General features: G+C 35.4%; 1 protein-coding gene and 1 long non-coding RNA gene across 2 annotated transcripts; both read right to left on the bottom strand.

The window, feature by feature from the left end:
* Positions 1–6,802: 6,802 nt before the first annotated feature.
* On the bottom strand, positions 6,803–17,365 carry LOC114372419. Its single transcript, XR_003658209.1, has 2 exons — positions 17,273–17,365; positions 6,803–7,128 (listed from the first exon to the last, which is right to left on the bottom strand). It is a non-coding gene; the product is annotated as an uncharacterized LOC114372419 (long non-coding RNA).
* A 1,518-nt stretch (positions 17,366–18,883) lies between these two features.
* Positions 18,884–22,972, bottom strand: LOC114369508 (serine/threonine protein phosphatase 2A 57 kDa regulatory subunit B' beta isoform-like). Its single transcript, XM_028326742.1, has 3 exons — positions 21,549–22,972; positions 19,574–19,901; positions 18,884–19,116 (listed from the first exon to the last, which is right to left on the bottom strand). Exons 1-2 carry the CDS (start codon positions 22,677–22,679, stop codon positions 19,575–19,577), a joined length of 1,458 nt encoding a protein of 485 aa, XP_028182543.1. The 5' UTR covers positions 22,680–22,972; the 3' UTR covers positions 18,884–19,116; position 19,574.
* Positions 22,973–24,522: the final 1,550 nt, after the last annotated feature.

The raw sequence follows: 24,522 nt of genomic DNA, 5'->3' as shown, positions 1-24,522 counted from the left end.
GATCATGTGTTGCATATACATTTATGTTCTTGCTACGATTGTTTGTTTTACACGTTTACTTGCACGTATTTGTCCAGAGCATAAATGAAGGCTGGTTCTTACTCGTTTTTCACAAACACATATCAAGGGGTGAGGGAGCCATCTGTCATGTATCACATGGTTGCCGGGTTTCTGAACGTGACATTACACTATACTTATTAATGAAATATTGCCGAATCTGAAATTTGTCTCTCTCTTATTTAGTATGTATTTACATTATTGGAATTTATAGTTATTATCGATTTATTCTATATTTTTAATTAACAAAGTCTTATACAATTGAGAAATAATTGTATCGTGCTAGTATTTAAAATTAAATTCTTAGTTGTGTTTAAAAAGAAAATATCATTAAAAAGGATAAAAAAAATAATAACAAGTTTTTTTTATTTACTAACAAGTATTGTTGATCTGCACTAAATAATTTTTTTTTATAATTATTAGTATTTAAGTAAACTACCTTTATTCACTTTACTTAATTCATGTAAATTGTGGAACAAAAATGACATAACATAATGTGCATACACAAAAATTGCAAATTAAAATTAGTATATTTTGATAATTCGTTAGTTGAAATGATAACTTATTTGACATAAAAAAATCCCCAAATCATCACCACTTCACCATAAGAGGATAAAAAAAAATATCTTGTAATATTATTGACTTATAGTTTTAAGAATTCAAAGCTTTCATTTTATTGATGAACTTTAATTTCAAACAAATTTACTCATTTTGAACAAGGAATAATTCTCAATTACGAAACCAGAATATGATCTTGCCTAACTAGCTTAATTCATGATTGAGTAATTATTGAATTAGCATTTTAAAAGATTATTTTAACATAAAAATTTTTGTGAATATTAAAGATTACGTAGGAATATTATGATTTATCATATTTCTTTATAAGACTTTTATGATAGTTTGAATTTTAATGGATTTATATTGTAAGAATTTAAAGGATTTGAAATAACTTTATAAATTTATAAGATTTGGAAAGATTTTATGAATTTTTAAAAACACATTCAAAAATAACAAGAGTTAGTGAAACAAATATAAGAAATAAAGAGGATTGGATAAAAAAACTAAAATCAATATAATTTTTTAATCTTTTAATAACTATGTTGATTATAGCTAACCTTGGTTGTAATAATATCTTCTCATTTTCACTTTTGGGTTTGAACAATAGATTTAAAATTACATTGGTTTTCTGATTTTTTTTTAATTATTATAATTATTTTATAATAAATCTAATGACATATTTAAACAGAGTATAATAATAAACATATACTAGAAGAAAAAATAATAAGGGTGAAAAATTGGTAGGAGAACTATTGAGTTATGTGGATGACGAAATTAAATGTGACAATCACGAAAATATTATGTCGAGTAGGTGATAAACATAGTTGGTATAAAAAAATATGGTTGGACTTAATATATAAGACAAATATTAATTTAATTTAGAAATCAAAGAGAAAAGTGTAGAGGGAAAGAGTATATTTGACATTTCTTATTTCAAAAGAATAGAAGAAGTATATATAAGATATGCATATTTAAGAATATTAAAGAAGAAAAGAGGGTATGTGTAATGAGAAAAAATAAAGTCTAGTAACCAATATAAAAAAAAGAATTTTTTTTAACAAAATCTTAAGGGTTTGTGTGAAATTATTTGATAGACGTTTTATAAAGTCTGATAAGATCTATCGAAATTCTTATTAAAGAATAATTCATCAAAATTTGTATATTTTTCAATATTAATAGACTTTTTATAAGTTATAAAAAATTCTAATTAAATATCACTGGATTTTGTTGTCTTCTTTAAAGAAATCTTACCAGTCTTAATTAAATATTACAAGATTTATTTATATTATTTAAAAATCTTGATGACTTTTTTTATAAAAAAATCTTTTAAAATTCCTTAAAATCCTAATTCAATACACCTCAAATATTTTGTATATTAAAAAATTGAAAATTTTTCCACTAAAAAAAACAAATGAATATTTTTCCACCAAAAGAAAAACAAATGAAATTTTTCAATACTCTTTTTTGGAAAATAGGCTTTCGTAAAAAAAAAAGGTTTAAAAGTGATTATTTACTTGTAGAAACTTTTAAAAATAAAGTTTTAGGAAAATTCTAATCAATATTTTGATTAAAAATCTAAAAGAAAGACAATTTTTGTTCGGATGCATAAAGTTATATTGTTTATACTTTTTTTAAAAGTTTTTTTTATGATTTTTATAATAAATATATTTTTTAGTTTCTAAATTAATATCTTAAGTATACTCATTAGTGAGATACAAAGTTTCATACTTATCAAATCTTAATTTGATAGTACGAAACAGTAATTGGTCCATTGAAAGTAATCACCATTCTGGTTAATTTTTAAGTTAACTTTTACTTCTGAGTTAATGCTTAATTTCACGGGGGTTTAAGATGCTTCATCAGCTCGATGCGGGTAAGGTAAAAGAAGAGAAGGTGGAATTTTTCAATTTTCAGAAATATACCAAATTTTGAGGCAACTGGTAAGACTTAAGAGTTTGTTTTAAGTTTTTAATAAGAAAAACATTTTTTTGAACCAATAAGAAAAACATTTCATAATGGAGAGTTGGTCCACCGCTGGAATTGGTGTAGGTTATTTGTTTGGTTGCTCTTAATTATAAACTCCTAAAGGAGAATTCAATTCTCACTTTTTTTTTCTCTTCATATTTCTTGCTTTTTTTTCATTCTGAACATTAATTTCGTAAAATAGGAACGGACCGTTGAAGGCTTGAAGCAACCAGAAACAGGGCTTTGGGCATTGATGAAGCACGTTCGTAATTTTAAAGCAGGAAAGCTACTTTTTATTATTTACCGTAATTTATTAAGAGGGGGTGATAAACATAATTAATTTAATGTAATTTCATAACCAAATGTAATTATTTTGTCAAAAATTATAGGATCAGGTTCAATATTTTCCATGTGCAAGCTGACGAAGACAAATGTTTTAGCGTTGAGTAAATTACACTGACCGGTATTGTGAAAATACAAAAACATCTTCTAATTTCTTAACCAGTAACGGTGTTAGTGTAATATAGAAAGAAATATCAGTGTCATATTTTTAAACATTAAAAGATTGTTAATATAACACTTAATAGAATGTCGGAACAAAGAGTTAATATAGAAATTAAAAAAATGATGTTATATGTAATTTAAAAAAAGTTTAGGAGTGCAAATCTTTTTTTTTTTTTACAATAAAGACATATTTCAATCAACAGTTGGAAATTAAATCATTCTAGCTAGTTATAGACATCATTAATGTGAATATTTATCTTCCAATAAATTATTTTTCACACTCATAACTGAGAATTAAAATTCACCAAATAATAATTAAACATCTAAAATATACTTAAAAAATCTAGATATGAATCAAATGTGTTGAAATTTGGTCGGGAGGAAGATAAATATTAGTAATATACTTCCTTCTTTCTTTTTTATAAGAAAACAAACTGATTTCATACTTAATAATATTTGTTTAAAAAAAGGAGTTAACTTCATATATCATTCCAAATATAAAAAAAAAACATTTTTTCCCTTAAACTATCCTTCACTTAACTGTTATTTGATATTAAACACAAACCTTGTATTATATGAAGAATATTTTAAAAATAATTTCAATAAAATAAAAGTAGTTAGATTTTGTCTATAAAAGAAAACCAAAAGAGTATTGTTTGACAAAAAAAAGAATTTAATAATTATAGATTGCCAATCAAACATAAATTATTGTCAGGATAAATTATGTTTGACAAAGATAGAGAGAGACTATACATTTAAAGTTTTTTTAAAGTAATTGTTATAAATTAATTATTTTAAATAATTATTTAATAACAAATACAATAAAGTTTTTAATGTATACATATATATACATATCAAAATTTTAATAAAAAGTAATTGTTATAAATTAATTATTTTATGCATATAGACTTCATATAAATATACTTAAATAAAAAGTCAAAGGTTAAATAAATATATGATATACTTTTTAAAATTGAATTAATATACTCTATAATTTATTAATATTAGTTATGTTAATTATTCATTATGTTTAATAAATACAAAAAATTAATGCTAAAGAAGAAAAACAAAATTTTAGTTAAATATTTATAGGTATATAGAATATTTTTAAAAGATAATAAAAAAATTAATTTTTTATGTATAATTTAATATATATTAGTATTATTTATTAAAACATTAACAATAAATTTTTATGTAATAATTTTTTAACTCAATTGATGAATTTTTCAATGTATATAGAATTAAATAAAAAAGCTAAAGTGTTAACAATATATATTATATTGTTAGATATAATAAATACACTATATCATTAAAGTATTACTTCATAATATTATTTATCAAATACAAGAACTAATGCTAAATGTATATAGATAATATAACAGAATTTTAAATGTATATTATATATATAAAAACTTAAATAAAAAGTGAAAGATTTATTCTTAGCAGAAAAAATTCTTACTCAAATTTTACTTATTTTCTTACCAAAATTAGAATTAATTAGAGTTAGTTTCTTTTTCTGATGAATCGGATGATTAAGACTAACAAATAAAATAAAAAAGTCAAAGGTTTAAAAAATATATAATGTACTTTTTAAAATTGAATTAATATACTCTATTATTTATTAATTGTTTATTATGATAAATACAAAAAATAATGCTAAAGAAGGAAAATAATATTTTTAGTTTAATATTTATATAAATATAGAATATTTTAAAATATAATAAAAATATTAATTTTTTAATGTATATTATAATATGTGTTAGTATTATTTATTAAAACATTAACAATAAATTCTTATGTAATTAAGAATACAGGGTCATCTTCGCAAAATGGCTACCAGAATCATCGGTCTAAGTTCTTTCTTGGGAATTATCTATATTGTTTTTCTTATAACTTCGAGTAATAAACTTTGGATGTCCTTAGTTATTTATTTTTTGTTTAAAATTTAATTTGGAAATTATAAATTTTATTTTTCATTAACTTACAGATTGAGAGAAAATAAAAAGAAAAAGTGTGGGTGGAAAGAGATAAATGAAAGGGCAAGAGTGAGAACTTGTCGAGATGGAAATCAAAGTGATAAAAGAAGATAAACAAAATTGATATTTTTTTCAAAATGTTCATTCACTATTTTTTTTCAAAATATTTTAAAAGTATTCCTTTAATTTTATCCTAACACGTTCTATATTAAATAAAATGATTGAGGGCCGTTTGATACTTTTTTTTAAGAATCACTTTTTTTGAAAAAAAAAAGTTCTTCAAGCATTTTTTTTTTCAGCTTTTCAAAATTTTCAGAAATAAAAAAAAATCCAAAATCTTATTCAAATAAAAAACATTTAAATATTTCCCATAAAATTAGCTTTTTTATTTAAAATGATTTTTATGACTGTAAATAAAATAAATCAGCTTCTGATTTTTTTAGAATCTCTAAAAAAACAAACTCAGGAGATTGAGAAATGGCAATGGAGTCTGCAAGGAGTTTGTGAAGAGTATTGTCTGAATGTCTGACTGTCTCTACAATACCTGAGAAAGAGTGCCAAGTACAGAGGCTGGTAAAATGTCAAATTTACGGATGAGTTTGTTTAAATTTAAAAGAAGAAATTTTAAAATAAGTGTTTTTTAAGAAATAAATAGGATTTACTTCTTAAAAAAATATTTATTTTAAATAAAAACAGTTCAAAAAATATGTAAAATTACTTATTTTATAACTTCCCTTTTTTCTTCATTTTTTTGTATCTTTTATTATTTTTTTATGAAGGAAAAAGAAGCTCTTGGGCCCAAATTAGCCCAAATAAATGCTTAATACCGTTGGTTTAGTTGAAATACAAATATTCGTGTTAGTTGGTTAGATTCGTTTTTTTGTTCGCTTTTAGTATACTGTTGGGCAACTTAGTCTTGAGCTTTGTTTTTCTGCCTGGGCCTGCTATGGCCCGGTTCCTTTTTGTATTGTTGACAAAAAATTTATTATATTCCTGTCAGTTTATGATAGGTATCCCGATATGCTTATTGTCATAATAAAACTGGCCAACATGAAACTTTGAATTGAGGTTAACACAACTACTCTTTTTCATTCTTGCTATCAATCTCATTTTTGGTTCCATGAATTCTTCCCAAGATATTAACCCTCCCATCAAATAATTGTCACAACTTAACAAAGCAGATTACGAATAAAATCCATCCCACAAGCAAATTAAGTTTGGGTCATAGAACACGATCCCACTTCCATGAATATTCACTAGGTTGCATGGAGTTGGGCTAGACATTTTAGGTAAAAGTTGTATATTAAATCCAAACTACAATGCCCCTCAAAAAGTGTCCAAACTACAATTCTACTACTCTTTTAAATTCCGGCAAAGAATATTCATGGAAACTGTTTATAAGAACCAGAGCAGAGAAGAGGCAAAACACCCACCAGACCCGTGAAATATTCTGATCATAAACTCAAACATCATATGAATGAAATTTATGGTTGGTAAAAGAAATTATAGACGCATTTGAATTGTGAAATAGACATTATGGAATTAGGTGCATACAATTTTAAATTATCTTATTTTAAAAAAACAATGCAAATTCTTTTTACAATATTAATATATTGACTATTTTCTCTTTTTAAAATATTACCTTTCATTTGAGTTGATAAAAAAATACTATATTTAATTCAAATTCCACACAACAGAATATTAGTATATTTATTTTCTTTTTTACAACGGCGGCAACAAAATTAGACAGAACCTACAATCATTTATGTTTATGATTTTGTAAGAAAATGTAAAGATTAATACAATTCGTAGTAAAATTGAAACAATAAGATATTTCAAACTTATTTTTGAAGTCACTGTTTTGGGAAAGAAAGCTTGCGGCGTGCTAAATACACACATCAAGGCCCCAAAGATACTTGTTTGTTTCCCCTCTTCCCTTTGTATCTTTGCTACTTTTCTTTATGCTCTCAAAGAAAAGGAAGGAAATCTTTGTAAGGAAGGAGGCCTGCATTTCCACTCCCAGAGATGTAATCTTGTGCATCAGTATCCACCCCAAATCTTTTCCCACCTATTCATTCATAAGCGGAGGTTGGGGATTAATGCGAATAAGACCTCCCGCAAAGAATCTTAATCCATATAATATTGATGATGAGCACAGTTATAGGGACGTAGCTTACAAATCTGTATTGAAAAATCTTTGAAGGATACCTCTTAATTTATCTAACACTTAAAAAAAAAGGTAAAAATATATATGATAAGATTTATCATGCGATAAAAAAATATTAATAAAAGGTTTAAAATTAAAAAATATTTGTATATCATTTCTTGTTTTTATTAGATTAGGATTTCTTAATTTTTCTGCTATTTTTTTCTTGTCTTATTTCTGTAATTACCCATAGGAATTTGTCAAACCCCTACACTATGTATTGTACCCTTTGCATGATTGCAAATTATCCATTCAGGAAAAGAAGTGGATAATTTTGATGTAGAAGAGAAGAAATTACTTCGACTTCCCTTCACCATTTGGATAAGTCTTTCTCTGCAGTTTTAATTTTCCTCCTCGATTGATCTTTATTATTATTTAGCCGCAATGCCTGGATAGGACTAGTAAGCAAGGCAAGGCAAAGAATGTGAGTAACTGAGGGAGGCAGAATAGAATTGGAAAGGGGGGGAGACACAACAAAACAAAACAATCTCTCTCTTTCTCTCTCATCCATTTCCCTCATCAATTCATGCATAAACTACAGCAACTCCATTCTCTTCCTTCCTTCCAAATGAACTTAAAACCCTCCAAAAAAAACCCCACCCACAAAGCAACTTACTAATTTTTCCATCCTGGAATAATTATCCGACCATTACTATTATAAATCTAGTTATTATAAAAACCCCACCCACAAAGCAACTTACTAATTTTTCCATCCTAGAATAATTACCCGACCATTACTATTATAAATCTAGTTATTATAAAAACCCCTCCTATTTCCCCCAAATTTTCGAGCTTCATAAGTAATTGTGCATTCAAGAGGAAAACATCATCCCAAGCCAAGCATCATTTTACAACACAAAAAAACAGACAAAACAAACCCCTTCCCAAACCCAAACTCAATCATAATTGTTTGTTCCTTGAAAGAACAATGCTCCCCATCACCTGCATTCTTTTTATGTGCCTTTTAAGTTCCTTCTCACCCCCAATCAACGCTCTTCTCAACCTCAACCTCACCCTGCCCCATCAATACCCTCACCCCGAATCCGTCGTCCAAGATATCCAACGGTAACAACCCACATTATACACTACTACAGTACTACTTCTCTTAACCCCTTAAAACACACTACTAAAAAGTTTAACTTTTTTTGTTTTGTTTTGCAGGAAGGTGAATGCCTCACTACGGAGAAGGGAAATGCTGTCAAAGGACGAACAACAAGGCATGTCTTCGTGTCTGACAGGAAACCCCATCGACGACTGCTGGCGGTGCGAGCCGAACTGGGCGGCGGAGCGGCAGAAGCTGGCGGAGTGCGGCCTCGGGTTCGGCAAATACGCCATGGGCGGCAAAGGCGGGCAGATCTACATCGTGACGGACTCCTCGGACCGCGACCCTGCCAACCCCATTCCGGGCACCCTCCGCCACGCCGTCATCCAAGACGAGGCACTCTGGATAGTCTTCGCCGCCGACATGACCATCAACCTAAAACACGAGCTCATATTCAACAGCTACAAGACCCTGGACGGCCGCGGAGCCAACGTCCACGTCACCGGCCACGGCTGCATCACGCTCCAGTACGTCTCCAACATCATCATCCACAACATCCACGTCCACCACTGCACTCCCTCCGGGAACACCAACATACGAGCCAGTCCAACGCACGTAGGGTGGAGAGGCAAATCGGACGGTGATGGGATTTCGATTTTTGGCTCGCGGAAGATCTGGATCGACCATTGCTCGCTGTCTTATTGCACGGACGGCTTGATCGATGCTATTATGGGGTCCACTGGGATTACTATTTCGAATAGTCATTTTGCGCACCATGATGAGGTGATGCTTCTTGGACACGATGATAAGTACTTGGTGGATAGGGGCATGCAGGTTACAATCGCGTTTAATCACTTCGGCGAGGGTTTGGTGCAGCGCATGCCACGATGCAGGCTCGGTTATATCCACGTCGTTAATAATGACTTCACGCAGTGGAGGATGTATGCTATCGGCGGTAGCGCTAACCCCACCATCAACAGCCAGGGCAACCGTTACACGGCTCCCGGAGACCCTGATGCCAAGGAGGTCAAATGTTTTTTTCACCTTTTTTTTTTATTATTTGAATATGTCTTTGGTGGTTTTTTGACTGGTGTTTTTGGAATGGCAGGTGACGAAGCGCGTGGACACAGACGATAGAGAGTGGAGTGGTTGGAATTGGAGGACGGAAGGGGACATAATGGTAAATGGAGCGTTCTTTGTACCATCGGGTGCTGCGGGGCAGAGTGGCCAGTACCAAGAGGCCACCAGTGTGCAAGCCAAATCCGCCGTGCAAATTGACCAGCTCACTATGTACTCCGGTGTCTTGGGTGATCCCAGGTATTAATTAGTATTCATTCCCTTTTCAATTGAATTCTCAAATCGAATAATCTTAAGCCTGCCCCTACTCGCATCTGACATTACCTGTAAAGGGTAATCTCGTCTGTTGGATTAATAGGGTTTCGACAGTCTTTTCATTATAATTTAATTTACGGAAATGTCCCTTCCTGTCTTTTGACCTGACCCACATGCCCCCCGCAATTGTTAAATGACGCGGTTCAGCAAAATGCCAACTGTGTAGTACAAATTGTTCCGATTCTCATTGGTTGGAGTTCTGTGAAAAGCTCTGTGGGATATTAGTAATATGTTTTTTACGTGTTTCCACTTTCACGTCTTGTTTCCTAAACATGGGTTTATGCTAAATCTCACTTTACTAGGTTGGGTAATTGAATTATTATAGGGGATACAAAGTTACACAAGATTGCGATTAGTGATGTTAATTAATAATTTAGAAAAATCGGGGGAAAGTGGGGGCTTTTTGGGCGTTGCACGTGATCGTGAGGTCATTGGGAAAGGGGAATCTCTAGCTCATGGCCCAACAGCAGGCAACAGCCTTATTTACGGTTTATTTGTCTTCATTCATCTTTTTTTCTTGCATGCACGAGTCTAGATGAAATCTTTTTTCTTTTCTATTTTTTTGGGGAGGGAAGATTTTGAAAGCAGAGAACTTTGTTTTGATCCCACTATGGAATTTGGATATGTTGGTGGGGGTGGGTGTTGTGTTTGTGTTGTGGTTGTTATAAACCCCTCTTGGCCCATGCTATCTCAAAATCATTTTAGAATTGGAAGTGTAGTTCACAAAATTTCGTTCATATCTAATAATGAAATTATTTGGGAAGAAAAAAAGAAAGGGCCAAAAAGGGGTGCTGTCTGGATGGAACCACATAAATAAAAGAGAGGAGTGAAGTGTAGGGTTGAAAGCTAGGGTTTGAACCTCCACGTCGGATGTTTCGGCTCACAAATTATATTCCTTTGTATCTGCTTTCCACCAAGTAAGAGTGGGACTTTGTTGCACAGTATAATAATAACGTGTTTTGGAGCACTTTTGGGCCCATTTCTGATTCGACACATACCAGTCACAACTCACTCACCAAAGGAGCATCTCGATCACAACTTGCTCTTGCTGTCACCACCGTTATTAACCTTGCTGTTTAGTCCATACTAGTACATTGATAGGTCCCAGGCAGCATTGCCACGTGAGCAGCTGATTCATAATGAGACAAATAAGCCTAGGATATGGCAGGTGTATTCTAGAAGGGGCAAGAAGGGAATTAGTGACTAGTTAGTTATGGGAGTGACGTGGTCTTGGAGTGAGGGCCTAGTTGAGTAGTTCTGTTATATAAGGAGTAGGAAAGGGAATGGGAATTTATCTTGGATTGTATTAAGTCACTAGAATGGTTAGGAAGTGTTAACTTCCTAAACGGGGCCTAGCTCTGAGTCAGAAATCCAGGAATTGTTATTCCACTTTTCTGTAATTGTCTTCATCTTTTTATTACAATCAATAAAGCCCTGTGATCTTCTTTTTTTCTCACTGTTACATTTAGTTCTCTGTTTCTGGTTCGTAACAAATTGGTCCGACTTGCCGGATCTCCGACGGGGAACCAGTGAATGCCACCGGTCAAGAAAACGACGATCAAACAGATGGAAGCTAAGGTCGAAGCTCTAGAAAGTGAGATCTCAGAAGTACGTACCACACTTGCTGACGTACAGAATGCGGTGAGGGAGAACCATGCGAATCTGCTTGCGATGCTTGAGAAGTGTCTGGGGAAGACGATGTTTGAGGAGGAAGGTCCTGGAGGATCGGTGAAGGGAACACCGACGAATACGCCGTTGTTGGAAACGAAGGAGTCAAAGAGGGCGCATACCAACAGGATCCGGGAAGAATCGCTAGCGGAATTTCGTCACGCAGTGAAGAAGGTAGAATTACCATCTTTCACCGGCGAGGATCCGGCAGGGTGGATCTCACGTGCCGAGATCTATTTTCGAGTTCAGGATACCACACCGGAGATCAAGGTGAGGTTGGCGCAACTATGTATGGAGGGTCCGACGATCCATTTTTTCAATTCACTAATTGGGGAAAATGAGGATCTGTCTTGGGAAAATCTGAAGGATGAACTGCTCGGAAGGTATGGAGGTCATGGGGAAGGTGACGTGTATGAACAGCTGACGGAGTTGAAGCAAGAAGGGACTGTGGATGAATATATCACCGAGTTTGAGTATCTCACAGCACAAATACCTAGACTTCCAGATAAACAGTTCCTGGGGTATTTTTTACATGGGTTGAAGACGGAGATCCGTGGGAAGGTGAGGAGTTTGGCAGCGATGGGGGAGATGAGTAGAACGAAGCTCTTGCAAGTGACAAGAGCAGTGGAGAAGGAGATTAAGGGCATCGGGTCGGGTTTTTACCGTGGGTCCAAATCTGGGAATGGGTCACACCGGCCCAGTTCCCATGGGTCGGGTAAAGGAAGCACTGACTGGGTCATGGTAAAAGGACAGGAAGAAGAGAAAAGAAGTGGAGTTGGGCCTAAGGGAGATAAAATGGCCCATAATGATAAGAGGCGCAATGGACCACGAGAAAGGGGATTCACACATTTATCTTATCAGGAGATGATGGAAAGGAAACAGAAAGGACTTTGTTTCAAATGTGGAGGCGCTTTCCACCCCATGCACAAGTGTCCTGAAAAACATCTGAAGATTCTGGTGTTGGAGGATGACGACGACGAGGAGGCGGAGGCGAAGGTAATAGCAGTAGAGGTGGAAGAGTCTGATGAAGACGATAAGGCTGAAATGTGTGTTCTGAACTTGAATCACATTGCGTATGAGAACCATAAAACGGTCAAGCTGCAGGGGAGGATATGTGGTGTTCCGGTGTTAATCTTGGTGGATAGTGGTGCGACGCACAACTTCGTTTCCCAGAAGTTGGTACACAAGATGGAGTGGCCCATAGAAGAAACCCCATCCATGAGCATCAAGCTTGGAGATGGCTCTCGGTCTCAATCTCAAGGCGTGGTTAAAGGGTTGGAATTGAACATTGGTGAGTTCAAGTTATCTCCAGAGATGCACCTGTTTGAATTGGGAGGAATAGATGTCGTGCTGGGAATGAAGTGGCTCAAGACCTTAGGGGATATGATTGTGAATTGGCGTCAGCAGACGATGAGTTTTTGGAGCAATAAGAAATGGGTTATATTGCAAGGAATTGATGGGTGTGAAAGGGAATTGGTGGCGCTGCAGTGCATCCTGTCTAAGCCAAAGTTCAACAAACCAAAGGAGTTATGGGGGATGGAGAAGAGAGGAGTAGAAGGAGGGACAAGGCTGACTGCACACCAACACAAGGAGTTGGGTTTAATTTTAGAACAATATGCACAAGTGTTCCAAGAGCCCTTTGGTCTTCCCCCTAGAAGGAACAAGGAGCACGCCATTAACTTGTTAGAGAATCATGGAGCAGTAAATGTGAGACCATACAGGTATCCCCATCATCACAAGAATGAAATTGAGAAACAAGTCCAAGAGATGCTGGCAGCAGGGGTCATCAGACACAGCACCAGTTCTTTTTCCAGCCCCGTGATTCTAGTAAAAAAAAAGGACAATACATGGAGGATGTGCATTGATTACAGAGCACTCAATAAAGTGACAGTTCCGGATAAATTTCCTATCCCTGTTATTGAGGAGTTACTTGACGAGCTACATGGTGCCAACTTTTATTCCAAGTTGGATTTAAAGTCTGGATACCATCAAGTAAGGGTTAAGGAGTCTGATATTGGTAAAACAGCCTTTAGAACACATGAGGGGCATTATGAGTTTTTGGTGATGCCTTTTGGGCTCATGAATGCTCCTTCAACTTTCCAAAGCCTCATGAATGATGTTTTTCGTCCGTTACTGAGAAAGTGTGTGCTGGTGTTTTTTGATGACATACTAATTTATAGTAGAGGATGGGAGGCTCACGCGAAGCATTTGAAGGAGGTGCTGCAGTTGCTGGCTCAACACAGCCTAGTAGCTAACAAAAAGAAATGCTATTTCGCTCAGAAAACGGTGGAGTATTTGGGTCATATGATAACTGAAGAGGGAGTGGCTGTAGATCCAAACAAGGTGAAGAGTGTGATGGCATGGCCTACTCCTAAGAATGTAAAGGGAGTGAGAGGATTTTTGGGGCTCACTGGTTATTACAGAAAGTTCATAAGGGATTATGGGAAGATAGCTAAACCCCTGACTGAATTAACCAAGAAAGATAATTTCAAGTGGGGAGTGGAAGCGCAGAAGGCATTTGATGAGTTGAAGGAGAGATTGACTACATCTCCAGTTCTGTCTTTACCAGACTTTTCAAAAGGGTTTGTGATTGAGTGTGATGCCTCTGGTGGTGGTATAGGAGCAATTTTAATGCAAGACAAGAAGCCCGTTGCATACTTTAGTAAGGCATTGGGAGCGAGGAATTTGACGAAATCTGCTTATGAGAAAGAATTGATGGCAGTAGTGTTAGCAATACAGCACTGGAGACCTTATCTTTTAGGGAGGAAGTTTATAGTTTCCACTGATCAAAAAAGTCTGAAACAACTGATGCAGCAGAGAATTGTGACAGCAGAGCAATAGAATTGGGCAGCCAAGTTGTTGGGCTACGATTTTGAGATTGTGTATAAACAAGGACAATTGAATAAAGGAGCTGATGCGTTGTCCAGGATGCATGAAGGGACAAAATTGAATCAAATCACATCTTGTGCACAATGGGATCAGGAGCAGCAAGTTAAGGAGGAAATTAACCAAGATCCCAAGTTACAGGACATCATTAGGCAGTTGCAGCAAGATTCTGGAGCCAAACCAGGATATGAGTATAAGCAGGGAGTTTTATTTTATGATGGCAGATTGGTCATATCTAGCAAATCACAGCTCATCCCTACTTTTTTGAGAGAGTTCCATGCTACCCCACAAGGAGGCCATTCTGGGTTTTACAAGACTTACAGGAGAATTGCTGCTAATGTGTATTGGATTGGGATGAAGGGAGCAGTACAGGAATATGTCAGGAGCTGTGATGTATGTCAAAGGCAAAAATATTTAGCTACATCTCCAGGAGGGCTATTACAGCCTTTACCGGTGCCTGAACAGGTATGGGAGGACATCTCCATGGACTTTATCTCTGGATTACCCAAGTCTAAGGGGTTTGAGGCCATATTGGTGGTGGTGGACAGGCTGTCCAAATACTCACATTTCGTCCCTCTCAAACACCCTTATACAGCCAGAAGTATAGCTGAGATTTTCTGCAAAGAGGTGGTGAAGTTGCATGGGATACCACTTTCCATTGTCAGGATAGGGATCCCCTGTTCATGAGCAGTTTCTGGAGAGAGTTGTTTAGGATGCAGGGAACACAATTGAAGATGAGTTCAGCATATCATCCAGAATCTGATGGGCAGACAGAGGTGGTGAATAGGTGCTTGGAGACCTATTTACGGTGCTTCATTGCTGATCAGCCCAAAACATGGGTATCATGGGTGCATTGGGCTGAATATTGGTTCAACACTAATTACCATGCTGCTACTGAGAAGACTCCATTTGAGATTGTGTATGGGAGGCCGCCACCTAAGTTGACAAGATGGTTACAAGGAGAGACAAGAGTAGAGGCAGTGCAAAGAGAATTGATTGACATAGATGAGGCTCTGAGACAATTGAAAAACCAACTGCTAAAGGCACAAGAAAGGATGAAGAACCAAGCAGACAAGAAGAGGCTGGACAAGAGCTTTGCTGTGGGGGAGTGGGTGTTTGTTAAGCTCAGAGCGCATAGGCAGAAATCAGTGGTGACAAGGATTAATGCCAAACTGTCAGCAAGGTATTATGGGCCTTACCCTATTTTAGAAAGGATTGGTGCTGTTGCCTATAAGTTGAAGCTACCTGTAGGGTCCAGAGTACACCCGGTGTTCCATGTGTCTCTACTTAAGAAGGCAGTGGGAAATTATCAGGAAGAGGAGGAATTACCTGAACTGCTGGAGGAAGATCAGATGGAAGAGTATGAACCTGCAGCTGTTTTGGCCACTAGGAAAGTACGACAACAGGGAGAGGAGAGCAAGCAAGTACTGATTCAATGGAAGGGAAAAACTGCTGAAGAAGCCACATGGGAAGAAGCAATCATGATGAAAAGTCAGTTCCCTAAATTCAATCTTGAGGACAAGATTGCAGCTGAAGAGGGGAGTATTGATAGGTCCCAGGCAGCATTGCCACGTGAGCAGCTGATTCATAATGAGACAAATAAGCCTAGGATATGGCAGGTGTATTCTAGAAGGGGCAAAAAGGGAATTAGTGGCTAGTTAGTTATGGGAGTGACGTGGTCTTGGAGTGAGGGCCTAGTTGAGTAGTTCTGTTATATAAGGAGTAGGAAAGGGAATGGGAATTTATCTTGGATTGTATTAAGTCACTAGAATGGTTAGGAAGTGTTAACTTCCTAAACGGGGCCTAGCTCTGAGTCAGAAATCCAGGAATTGTTATTCCACTTTTCTGTAATTGTCTTCATCTTTTTATTACAATTAATAAAGCCCTGTGATCTTCTTTTTTTCTCACTGTTACATTTAGTTCTCTGTTTCTGGTTCGTAACAAATGACTAATCAACTCTAGAGTCCATTCATTCATTATCTTAGTGTAACAACCATTCTCTAGGACAGTTTTTGAAGATCTGCTGCCACTTTGCAACAATGGCCTTACATCTAATTTGAATTGTCAATGCCTAGTGGCTCTTGTTTAGCACTAGTAGCCACTACCCGCAGTCTACCCTCATTGCACTGTCAATCAACTTCTTAACAATGAGAGAAATCTTAGCAACACATTACCTTACATTTTTTATTTTTTATTTTGTATTGGAAATTTCAATATATTATAGGTGTCACTTCTTATTTAACAAACTCCACTCATGAATTTTTAGTTTCTAATAAATTTCTAATTAATAATAAAAAATGTGTTACTAGTTCTTCTCTCGACAAGATTCAGAATATGTTCGTTACTCTTTTGAGTGACTGACTGTCCTCTGAGCCAAGAAATGCTAACAATAAATTTAATTTTTTCTAATATACTTACCAAATACTAATAGGCAGTAAAACTCACCTTATTAGCATCTGTCTTAGGAATTTCAAACTACTACCTAAACTAATTTATTTCTAATTTGACTTCTTTGCCTTAATTTGTTGAATCTAGTCACCTATGTTTCTTTACACAAGTGCATCTTATCTCCTGGTCTTTTCCATGGATACTTTGACTCATTCTCCCATGGTTTCCGGGCCAAAGGCCCATCTTTCTTACGTCTGAGATCCACTCACTTATTCCTACTATCGTCACCTTTTAATTAATTGCAATTAAGGCGGCTAGAATTATGCATTGACACTCTTGAAAGGATCACTTACTCTTTAGGTGTTCATGTCATGAGTCACGGGAGGCTACCTCCCCCAACAAATTATTAATAATAATCAAACTATCTGATAATGTACCTTTTCTTCAAGTTGAAGCCAATATGAAGGATGATGATGTGATGTTGTAATAAAGGATCTAAACAAGATATTTGTCTTTGTCTTTCCTTCAATTTGAAGCTGATGCTTTTTCACTTTTGTTAGCTCAAGGTTTACATCATTTTATTGGCCTTTTTTTTTTCTCCATGTCTACCAAACCAAAAAAAAAGGGTACCTTTTTAAGAGTTCTTATGAGTAGATTATTGAACAGGGATAATGGGGATTTATATCCCGGCTTCAACGGCGGTGGGACCGTGACCGGAGCCACCAGCAAAGGCAACACTGACGGGTCCAGCAGTGACGATGGGGGGGACTTCTTCGGGATGATATTCAGAGGTGGCAGCAGCAGCAGCAGCAGCAGCCAAGCAGCGCCACCATCGTCCGTTCTATTTGTTTCAATCTTTTTGTCTCTTTTAATTATTTTTGTTTTGGACACTACCACCAACCATGCCTTTTTATTATCATTACTATGATCACACAATTGGGAAAGGGGAAAAACAAAAAAACTCCCTTGATGCCCAAAAAATTATCAAAAGCAAAAGAATGATCAAAAGTTTCTAAAATTCGTTTTTAAATTTAGAAACTAGGAATCGTGTTTAGGTATGTACACAGCTCTTCAAAGTTATTATTAAAATCTAAATAGAGCTAGGTGCACTATGATTGGTCATTGCCTCTCAAATGTATAGTTTAATGTATGTATTTAATTCAGTTTGCTTCTTTTTAATCTGGCTCATTCACTGTGTATACTCATTCCAACTCGATGAGCATTAATTTAAACCATTTTAATTTTATAAGCGCAAACTCGCTGTCTAGAATATTTATTTTAATTTGCACTCATCATATAAATTTAAATTTAATAAGACGAAACCGCGTTGGGACAAAGACGAAAATAAACGCCTCATTTGCATGAATATTGACTTAAGCAGGGTGAAATTCTTTGATTAACTAAGAGAAAGTACAATCCAACTTTCTACTGCATTATCCTGCATTAAGGGATTTACAGGGTGAAAAACGTTGTTAAGTCACCTGAAATCCTGCATTATCCTAACGAAGAAATAAAAACTATCGCCTGGTTGCATTACTTTCTACTAACAAGAAGACATATTTTTTCTATTCCAAAAACTAAAATGATTCTTTTTGTGGAGGTGTTGAAATACAATTACTAATTAGAAATGGTTGGGCAGCCCAACTTCGAAAACTTATTTAGTTGACTTTTTCTTTTTATATTCTCTCTTTAAAATTAAAGGGATTTACAGCGTTCACAAATTCATGCATTCGGTTGATTGGGTCTAGCCTTTTTAACCATAAAATTTAGGCTTAATGGTATTTTTTGTACTCTAATTTTTTTTTGGCGGATTTCCCCCTTAATCATCGTGAATTTTGCTCCTACATAGGAAAACTATCACAATTAATGAAAAGAAATCATCGCAAAAGTGTCTTAATTGTGACGGTGTAAAGAAAAAATCGTTAAAATGTCTTAGTTGTGGCAATTTTACTATGCAGAAGCAAAATTTGCAATGCTTTACAAATTGGGGGACAAAGTTTGCGAAAAAAATTAACAATTAAGCCTAAAATTTACTTGTCTACCAAATAAAAATATAGTGCCACGATAAAGTGCTTTATCAGATGCCATTATTAGTTATTGTAACGCAGTTGGGGCATACAATTTTGAAAGTATAAGAACTTAATATTGTCCAAACAAAGTAACATTTTTTTTTCGTGTGTATATTGCCATGGATTTTGCCTCTTTTAGTGTGTAACAACTAACAAACCATTGAGGAAGGTGTGTGAGAATCCGTAGATGTTATTATCGACCGATCATTAGGACGTTAAATATTACTACTATACATGCTAGTTTGTCTGCAAACTACTAACTTGATTCAAAACAGGAAAACCAAACGGAATTTACCGTCTGGGGTATGATTCATTAAAATTATAAATGCTCCCTGAGACTCGTGTTGTTTGCTAAGACAATCTCTTCTTCCTCCGAATATTAGTTCACCAAAAAAGCAGTACCAACTGCACCATTTTTCCATACATTGAACAAATTTGGTGTATCAAATGACAATTCAATTGAAAAAAAATACATCTTTGTATTTACAATTGACAAGATGACATTGGGTATATAGAATGGACCAAAAGGCAGGGAGCGATAGATCAAAGAACTGTAACCCTTGCTCAGTAAGAAACTAAATCCGCAAACTTGTTAATTTGCATGTATACTGTTCACTACGCTGCGTAATTAAAATCATTTTTTCTATCCATTACTCTAAGGGTAAAAGACGTTAAGGAATTATTAAAAAGAATGTCCTTAGGGCAATGGCTAGTAAAAAAAATTTAATTGAAATAAAATTATAATTTCCTCTGAATATTAGTTCACCCCCAAATTAGGGTATGCAGCAGTGATGTAACCCCAAATTCAGAAGAACTTTCAGCACAGCCATCAATGTGAAAAGAAGAGTTGCAAGCTTAATACCTTACTTAACCAAAACCATGTCATCCCTCACGGCTTGTGCAGCCACTGCCTCCAATTTCTTCCATGTTAACTCCCTCTTCTCTTCCAACTCTCTAGCCCTGGCTTCCTTCTCTAAGTACTGTTTTTGACACTCTTCAAACAATTCGGCATCCATCTCCAGAAACATCTTCCTCACATTGGCTGTTAGCCCAAGCACTGCTCGGTTCCAATGGCTTTTCAAGTTATTTTCCAGAGCTTCAAAGATTACTGGCAATATAACATTTCGATTCTGGGATACTATACTTATAATCTGCTCATTTTTCCACAAGTAAAGTGCTCGTTCAGCAACCTGCCATGGATAAAACAATTGTCAGATAGAGCAATCAAGATAGAATAAAGAAACATTTTCCTTTACTACCACCAAAGGACGGGATTTATCATTTATCAAAGATTGATACTATATAATATAGAATAAAATCTGACCACCACAATGCATAACCAATTAAACTAGATCCAAATTCAAAAGGCCCTAGACACAATTTTCCAAGGGGGGCCCCCTTACTAAAGGCACCCAATCATCATACATATAAAAAGCTTAGATAGCACTATCTGAAATAGCATCCCCATGGGTGAGAAAGAGGACTTGAAATCTCAGCCAAATTGAAGCAAGAAATAGCAGACAAACTAAGCCACTTCATAGAAGCTTAGTATTTGCCGACAGACAAAGAAAACAAGCTCATTAATATTGCAGCCCATGTCACACATTTGCTAAAACATAGTCAGCTTATGCTCCAGGAACAAATGGAACCTAAAACACAAAAGATCAAAAAGACACAATAATGAATGAACCTTTTCTTAATCTCCCTCATATATTGATGATGATATGCTGTTGATTTTGTGTGCTTGTTTACATGTGATTTTCAACAACAAAGAACTCTCAAATATAGAGATGTGACAGCCCATTCTAAGCTTTTAGGCCTTCAAATCCATAATGGGATTGGAACTGAACTTAGCATACTAACTTTCTGCATTAAGACTCGAGAGTTTTCTCAACCCATCTTTTTACTCTGATACTACCCATGTTATCGAGATTTCACATCCACTATAGATATGACCAATGTAGTCCTTATAAGGTTTGGACAATTTTTACCTTTCAAGTCAGTTTCGTGGGAGTTGAGTTAAGCCCGAAGCCCAAATTCTAAAATGATATTAGTGTCTATCCCAAATCTGTTATTGGGTCACCCCGTATTTGCTTAAATTCAATATGTGAAATCCTAGGTGTGAGGAATGTGTTGAGATCCCACACCAACTAGAGGCATGACAATATAGTCCTTATAAGGCTTGGAAAATTCTTACGTAAGAAGCCAATTTTGTAGGGTAAATTAGGCTCTAAGCCCAAATTCTAAGACATACTATATCCTAGCCCCCCCTAGTCAGTTTTCATGCTATAAATGTATGACTATTTCCACTTTTTGGTCCCAATTTTTCCTCCACTTCAAATCTAAATCCAAATGGAAGCAATCACCAACTAATATCCTTTATGAGAAGTAACATCTCAAATGCAGTTCCACTTTCCTAAGCTAATAGTAATAATAATGATCACGATTATGCCCAGACATGCAATGGGAAAAAAAAATGATTTAGAATTTGAATATTTCTTCATGTATTGCTTATTTACGTTTTCCTATGCTAGGATTGTTAAAGTAAACAGGCATGTTAAGTTTCCTAGCCAAAGTTTCAGAAGGAAAGGAAAAGGACAGTAGGCAGTGATAATTATCCCAACATCCAAACAAACATATAAAACCCCACTCAAGTACGTGTTCTCCAACGAAAGTAAAAAAGATGTATATAATCCACAAGAATTTATCAGTTTAGAGTACAAGTAATCTCAACAAAAGCAAACATTTATTCTGAAGCTAAGAATATCACGTCCGTAAATGCAAGGCGCAAACCATCACTACAAGTTAAGTTAGCTGAATGTGGTAAACAGACAAACCTGAAAGTGAGGACTGTTAAGGCAGCGTCCAATCTGCCTAAAAAGAGAGACTGTGCAATGTACAAACTCAGGATATTGAATTGCCTCAATAATCTCTTCCAATTCTGCAAGAAAAAACACTTCCTTTTGGTAATTCGTGACAGGCCAGTACTTCAACATCCCCTTGATCACAGGATCAGCCAGCCTGTTGTCTTTCTCAACAAACTGAACCACGCAATAAGACAGTTGTTGGTTATAAGAGGAAAAAGTTTTTGGTTTGTGAAGCGGTATAAGAGTCCGAATGAAAAACAGCTTGTGCTCCTCTTTCATTGGCAATGCAAAGCCATTGATAATACTTCCCAGAATCTCCAGCAACTCGGCAATACCATTATGCCTCTGCGTTTCAAATATAAACCGATAGAACACATTGTTGATGGCTGTCCTTATGAAGGGCCTGTGCACCATGAACTTGCCATAAATGCGGTGAAGAATGGTCTTCAAATACTCGCGCTCGTGCTGGTCCTCGGAGTCAAATAACTCAATGAGCTTCAAGACAAAGATGTGGTCAATGTAGCGCTTGGAAGTCTTGATATCAGTCTCGGGCGACACAATGTAACGCAAAAGGATTTCATACACAAGCTGCAAATGCGGCCACGATGGTTCCTGATATTTTTCATCGTCTTCAGGATCCACATTCTGTGTGTTGAGAGATGATGGAGGGAAACAACGGAAAATGTTAACGGAGACCATGTTGATCAAGTCTTCTTGATTTTCGGTGAATCCGAAGGAGCCTGATTGGATGATTTCGACGAGCTCCTCGAGTGTTTGGCGCTTAGTTTCCTTCTCGTAAACGTACTTGAGGACATCTGAGAAATCGCACAAGAAGCAACACACTTGGATTTTGCGGAGGAACAGAGCCGGGCGTTCCGAAACGTCGACGTCTCGCAGTGGCGGTAGTGACTCAATTGCGGTTGGGTTGGGAAGAAGCGACGACGGTGGAGGGTGTTGAGAATCGGAATTGACGGTAGCGGGGGTGGCGGTGGCGGAACGAGACGCATGTTTGATGACTACTTCGTAGAATTGCTGTCCGTTTTCGAGGAATTCGAGTTTGGAGCATTTCTTGTGGGCGAGCTTTATGATCTTGTTGAACATTTTGGGGGAAATTATTACGACAACAGAAATTGGAAGGAAGGAATGAATGAATCTGGCAACGACCAAAAAGCCCTAGAAATTGGGAGATAATGGAAATTGGAATTGAGAAACCCGAAGCAGCCCTAATGGTGAGGCTTCAGGATAGGATTGGGGGAAACGGCGAATCATGTAGCACGTAATAAACCACGAAGAAGAAGAAAATGACTCGCGTTCAAGCGTTCTTCACTGACATCGATCAATATAACGGCCAGAATAGACCAGAAGGTGCAAAATTGTAAAGCGGAAAAATTACATGTTTCGGACGCGCCAAAATTTGAGGGGAGGCATATATTTATTATGTCAATGTGGCCAAAGCCCAAACTTTACTACCCAAAAGATTAGATAAGAGCCTGAAAATTATTTTATTTCTAATAATCTGTCAATAAAAAAATCATTTTTTTTTATATATATCATGCTCAGAAAATTGATTTAGTATTCTTTAGATTGATTAAGTTATTTTTTAAATTGAAGTTGTAAACCACCACAACACTAAAAATGAACGTGTGCCACGGCTTATTTAAAATATTATGTTTGTTTTATTTATTATTGAGTATTTTTAGAAGTTGCGAAATACAAGCCTTCATATATGAACTTTATAGCTTCATGGATGTGATTTGGATCCTCCATACGCATTTTTCCTGCTCGATGAACAACCCTTCTCAATGAGATTTTTCGATGCCTGGGAGGCTAAAACACTACTTAAGTGCCGGTAACTAGACTATATTTGGATTGATGGAAAGAGATAGAATGAAATGGATTAAAATGGAATGAGATGGAGTAGAACATAATGAAATAAAATTCCAATTTTATTGTTTGGATATATTATAATAGAATGGTTGTTTAAAAAATAAAATAAAAATAAATAAATAATTACTTTATTCTCATGTTATCTTAATTTAAAAAAAAATGAAATATTATCTCTAATCTCTAACAATCTCCTTTAGCCATAGATGAAGAGAAGTTGAGAGACAAATGTTGAGAGACAAAAATATGTAGCTTCCATTGCATGGAATGGGTTCTATCACTTTTCATTCTCTTCCCTTGATTATTTTTCAATACAAACAATGGACCTTAATCCCACTCCATTACATCTCCTTCCACCAATCCAAACATTACTTATAATTCAGTTCACTATAGTAATCTTCTAAGTGAATTTTTACTAATAGTCATTGCATGCCATTTGTGTCATGTCTAGTAGTATTTGAGATACCTCCTACTTCTGCCACTTTAGTCACCACAAAAAAATATATGAATTTTCTAAACAAAACAACATTCGCTTTTAAACATTCAATATTATCAATACACCCATTGGCATGGATAATTTTTTTTTATAATTTCATTTAATTTCAAAATACAAAAAAGAAATTTTGTAAGAATTCAGCATTCAACAAACATTATAAAATTTACAAGAACTAAAATGTTCTGGCATGCTATAAAGGCTAATATCTATTTTTTTATATGGGGGAAGAAACCACAACACCTTGAAAACCACATGAAAAATCTGTTGAGGAATGGACATTGTGAAGTTATCCTTGGCTAATTTATCTGCCACTTGATTCCCCTCTCCAAGAGAAGCAAGCTGCTTGATACAGTTAACAATGGAGAAGCCAATGACATTCAAGGAATCTGACTCCATGATAATCCTTTGGAAACCTTGCGGTCTCAACCATGGATCCACTTCAGTGATAGAACAGGTTTCAATACGAACTGAAAAGGCAGAAACAAAGTTACCCAGGTGGTCTCGCATAAGTGCATAACTCCTACGCAACCCATGAGATACTCCACTATCAACTCCATCAACATT

This window comes from Glycine soja, chromosome 10, assembly GCF_004193775.1.
Source record: "Glycine soja cultivar W05 chromosome 10, ASM419377v2, whole genome shotgun sequence".
In the NCBI taxonomy this organism is placed as follows: Eukaryota; Viridiplantae; Streptophyta; class Magnoliopsida; order Fabales; family Fabaceae; genus Glycine; species Glycine soja.
This window is presented reverse-complemented; position numbering and strand designations above follow the sequence as displayed.

What these genes read in the sequence shown, in the direction of transcription:
- LOC114369508 (XM_028326742.1), bottom strand. Translation starts at nt 22,679, where the DNA reads ATGTTCAACAAGATCATAAAGCTCGCCCACAAGAAATGCTCCAAACTC. An exon ending in TTAACAGTCCTCACTTTCAG is followed by an intron (nt 19,902 to 21,548) that starts GTTTGTCTGTTT and finishes TATCCATGGCAG; the next exon opens with GTTGCTGAACGAGCACTTTA.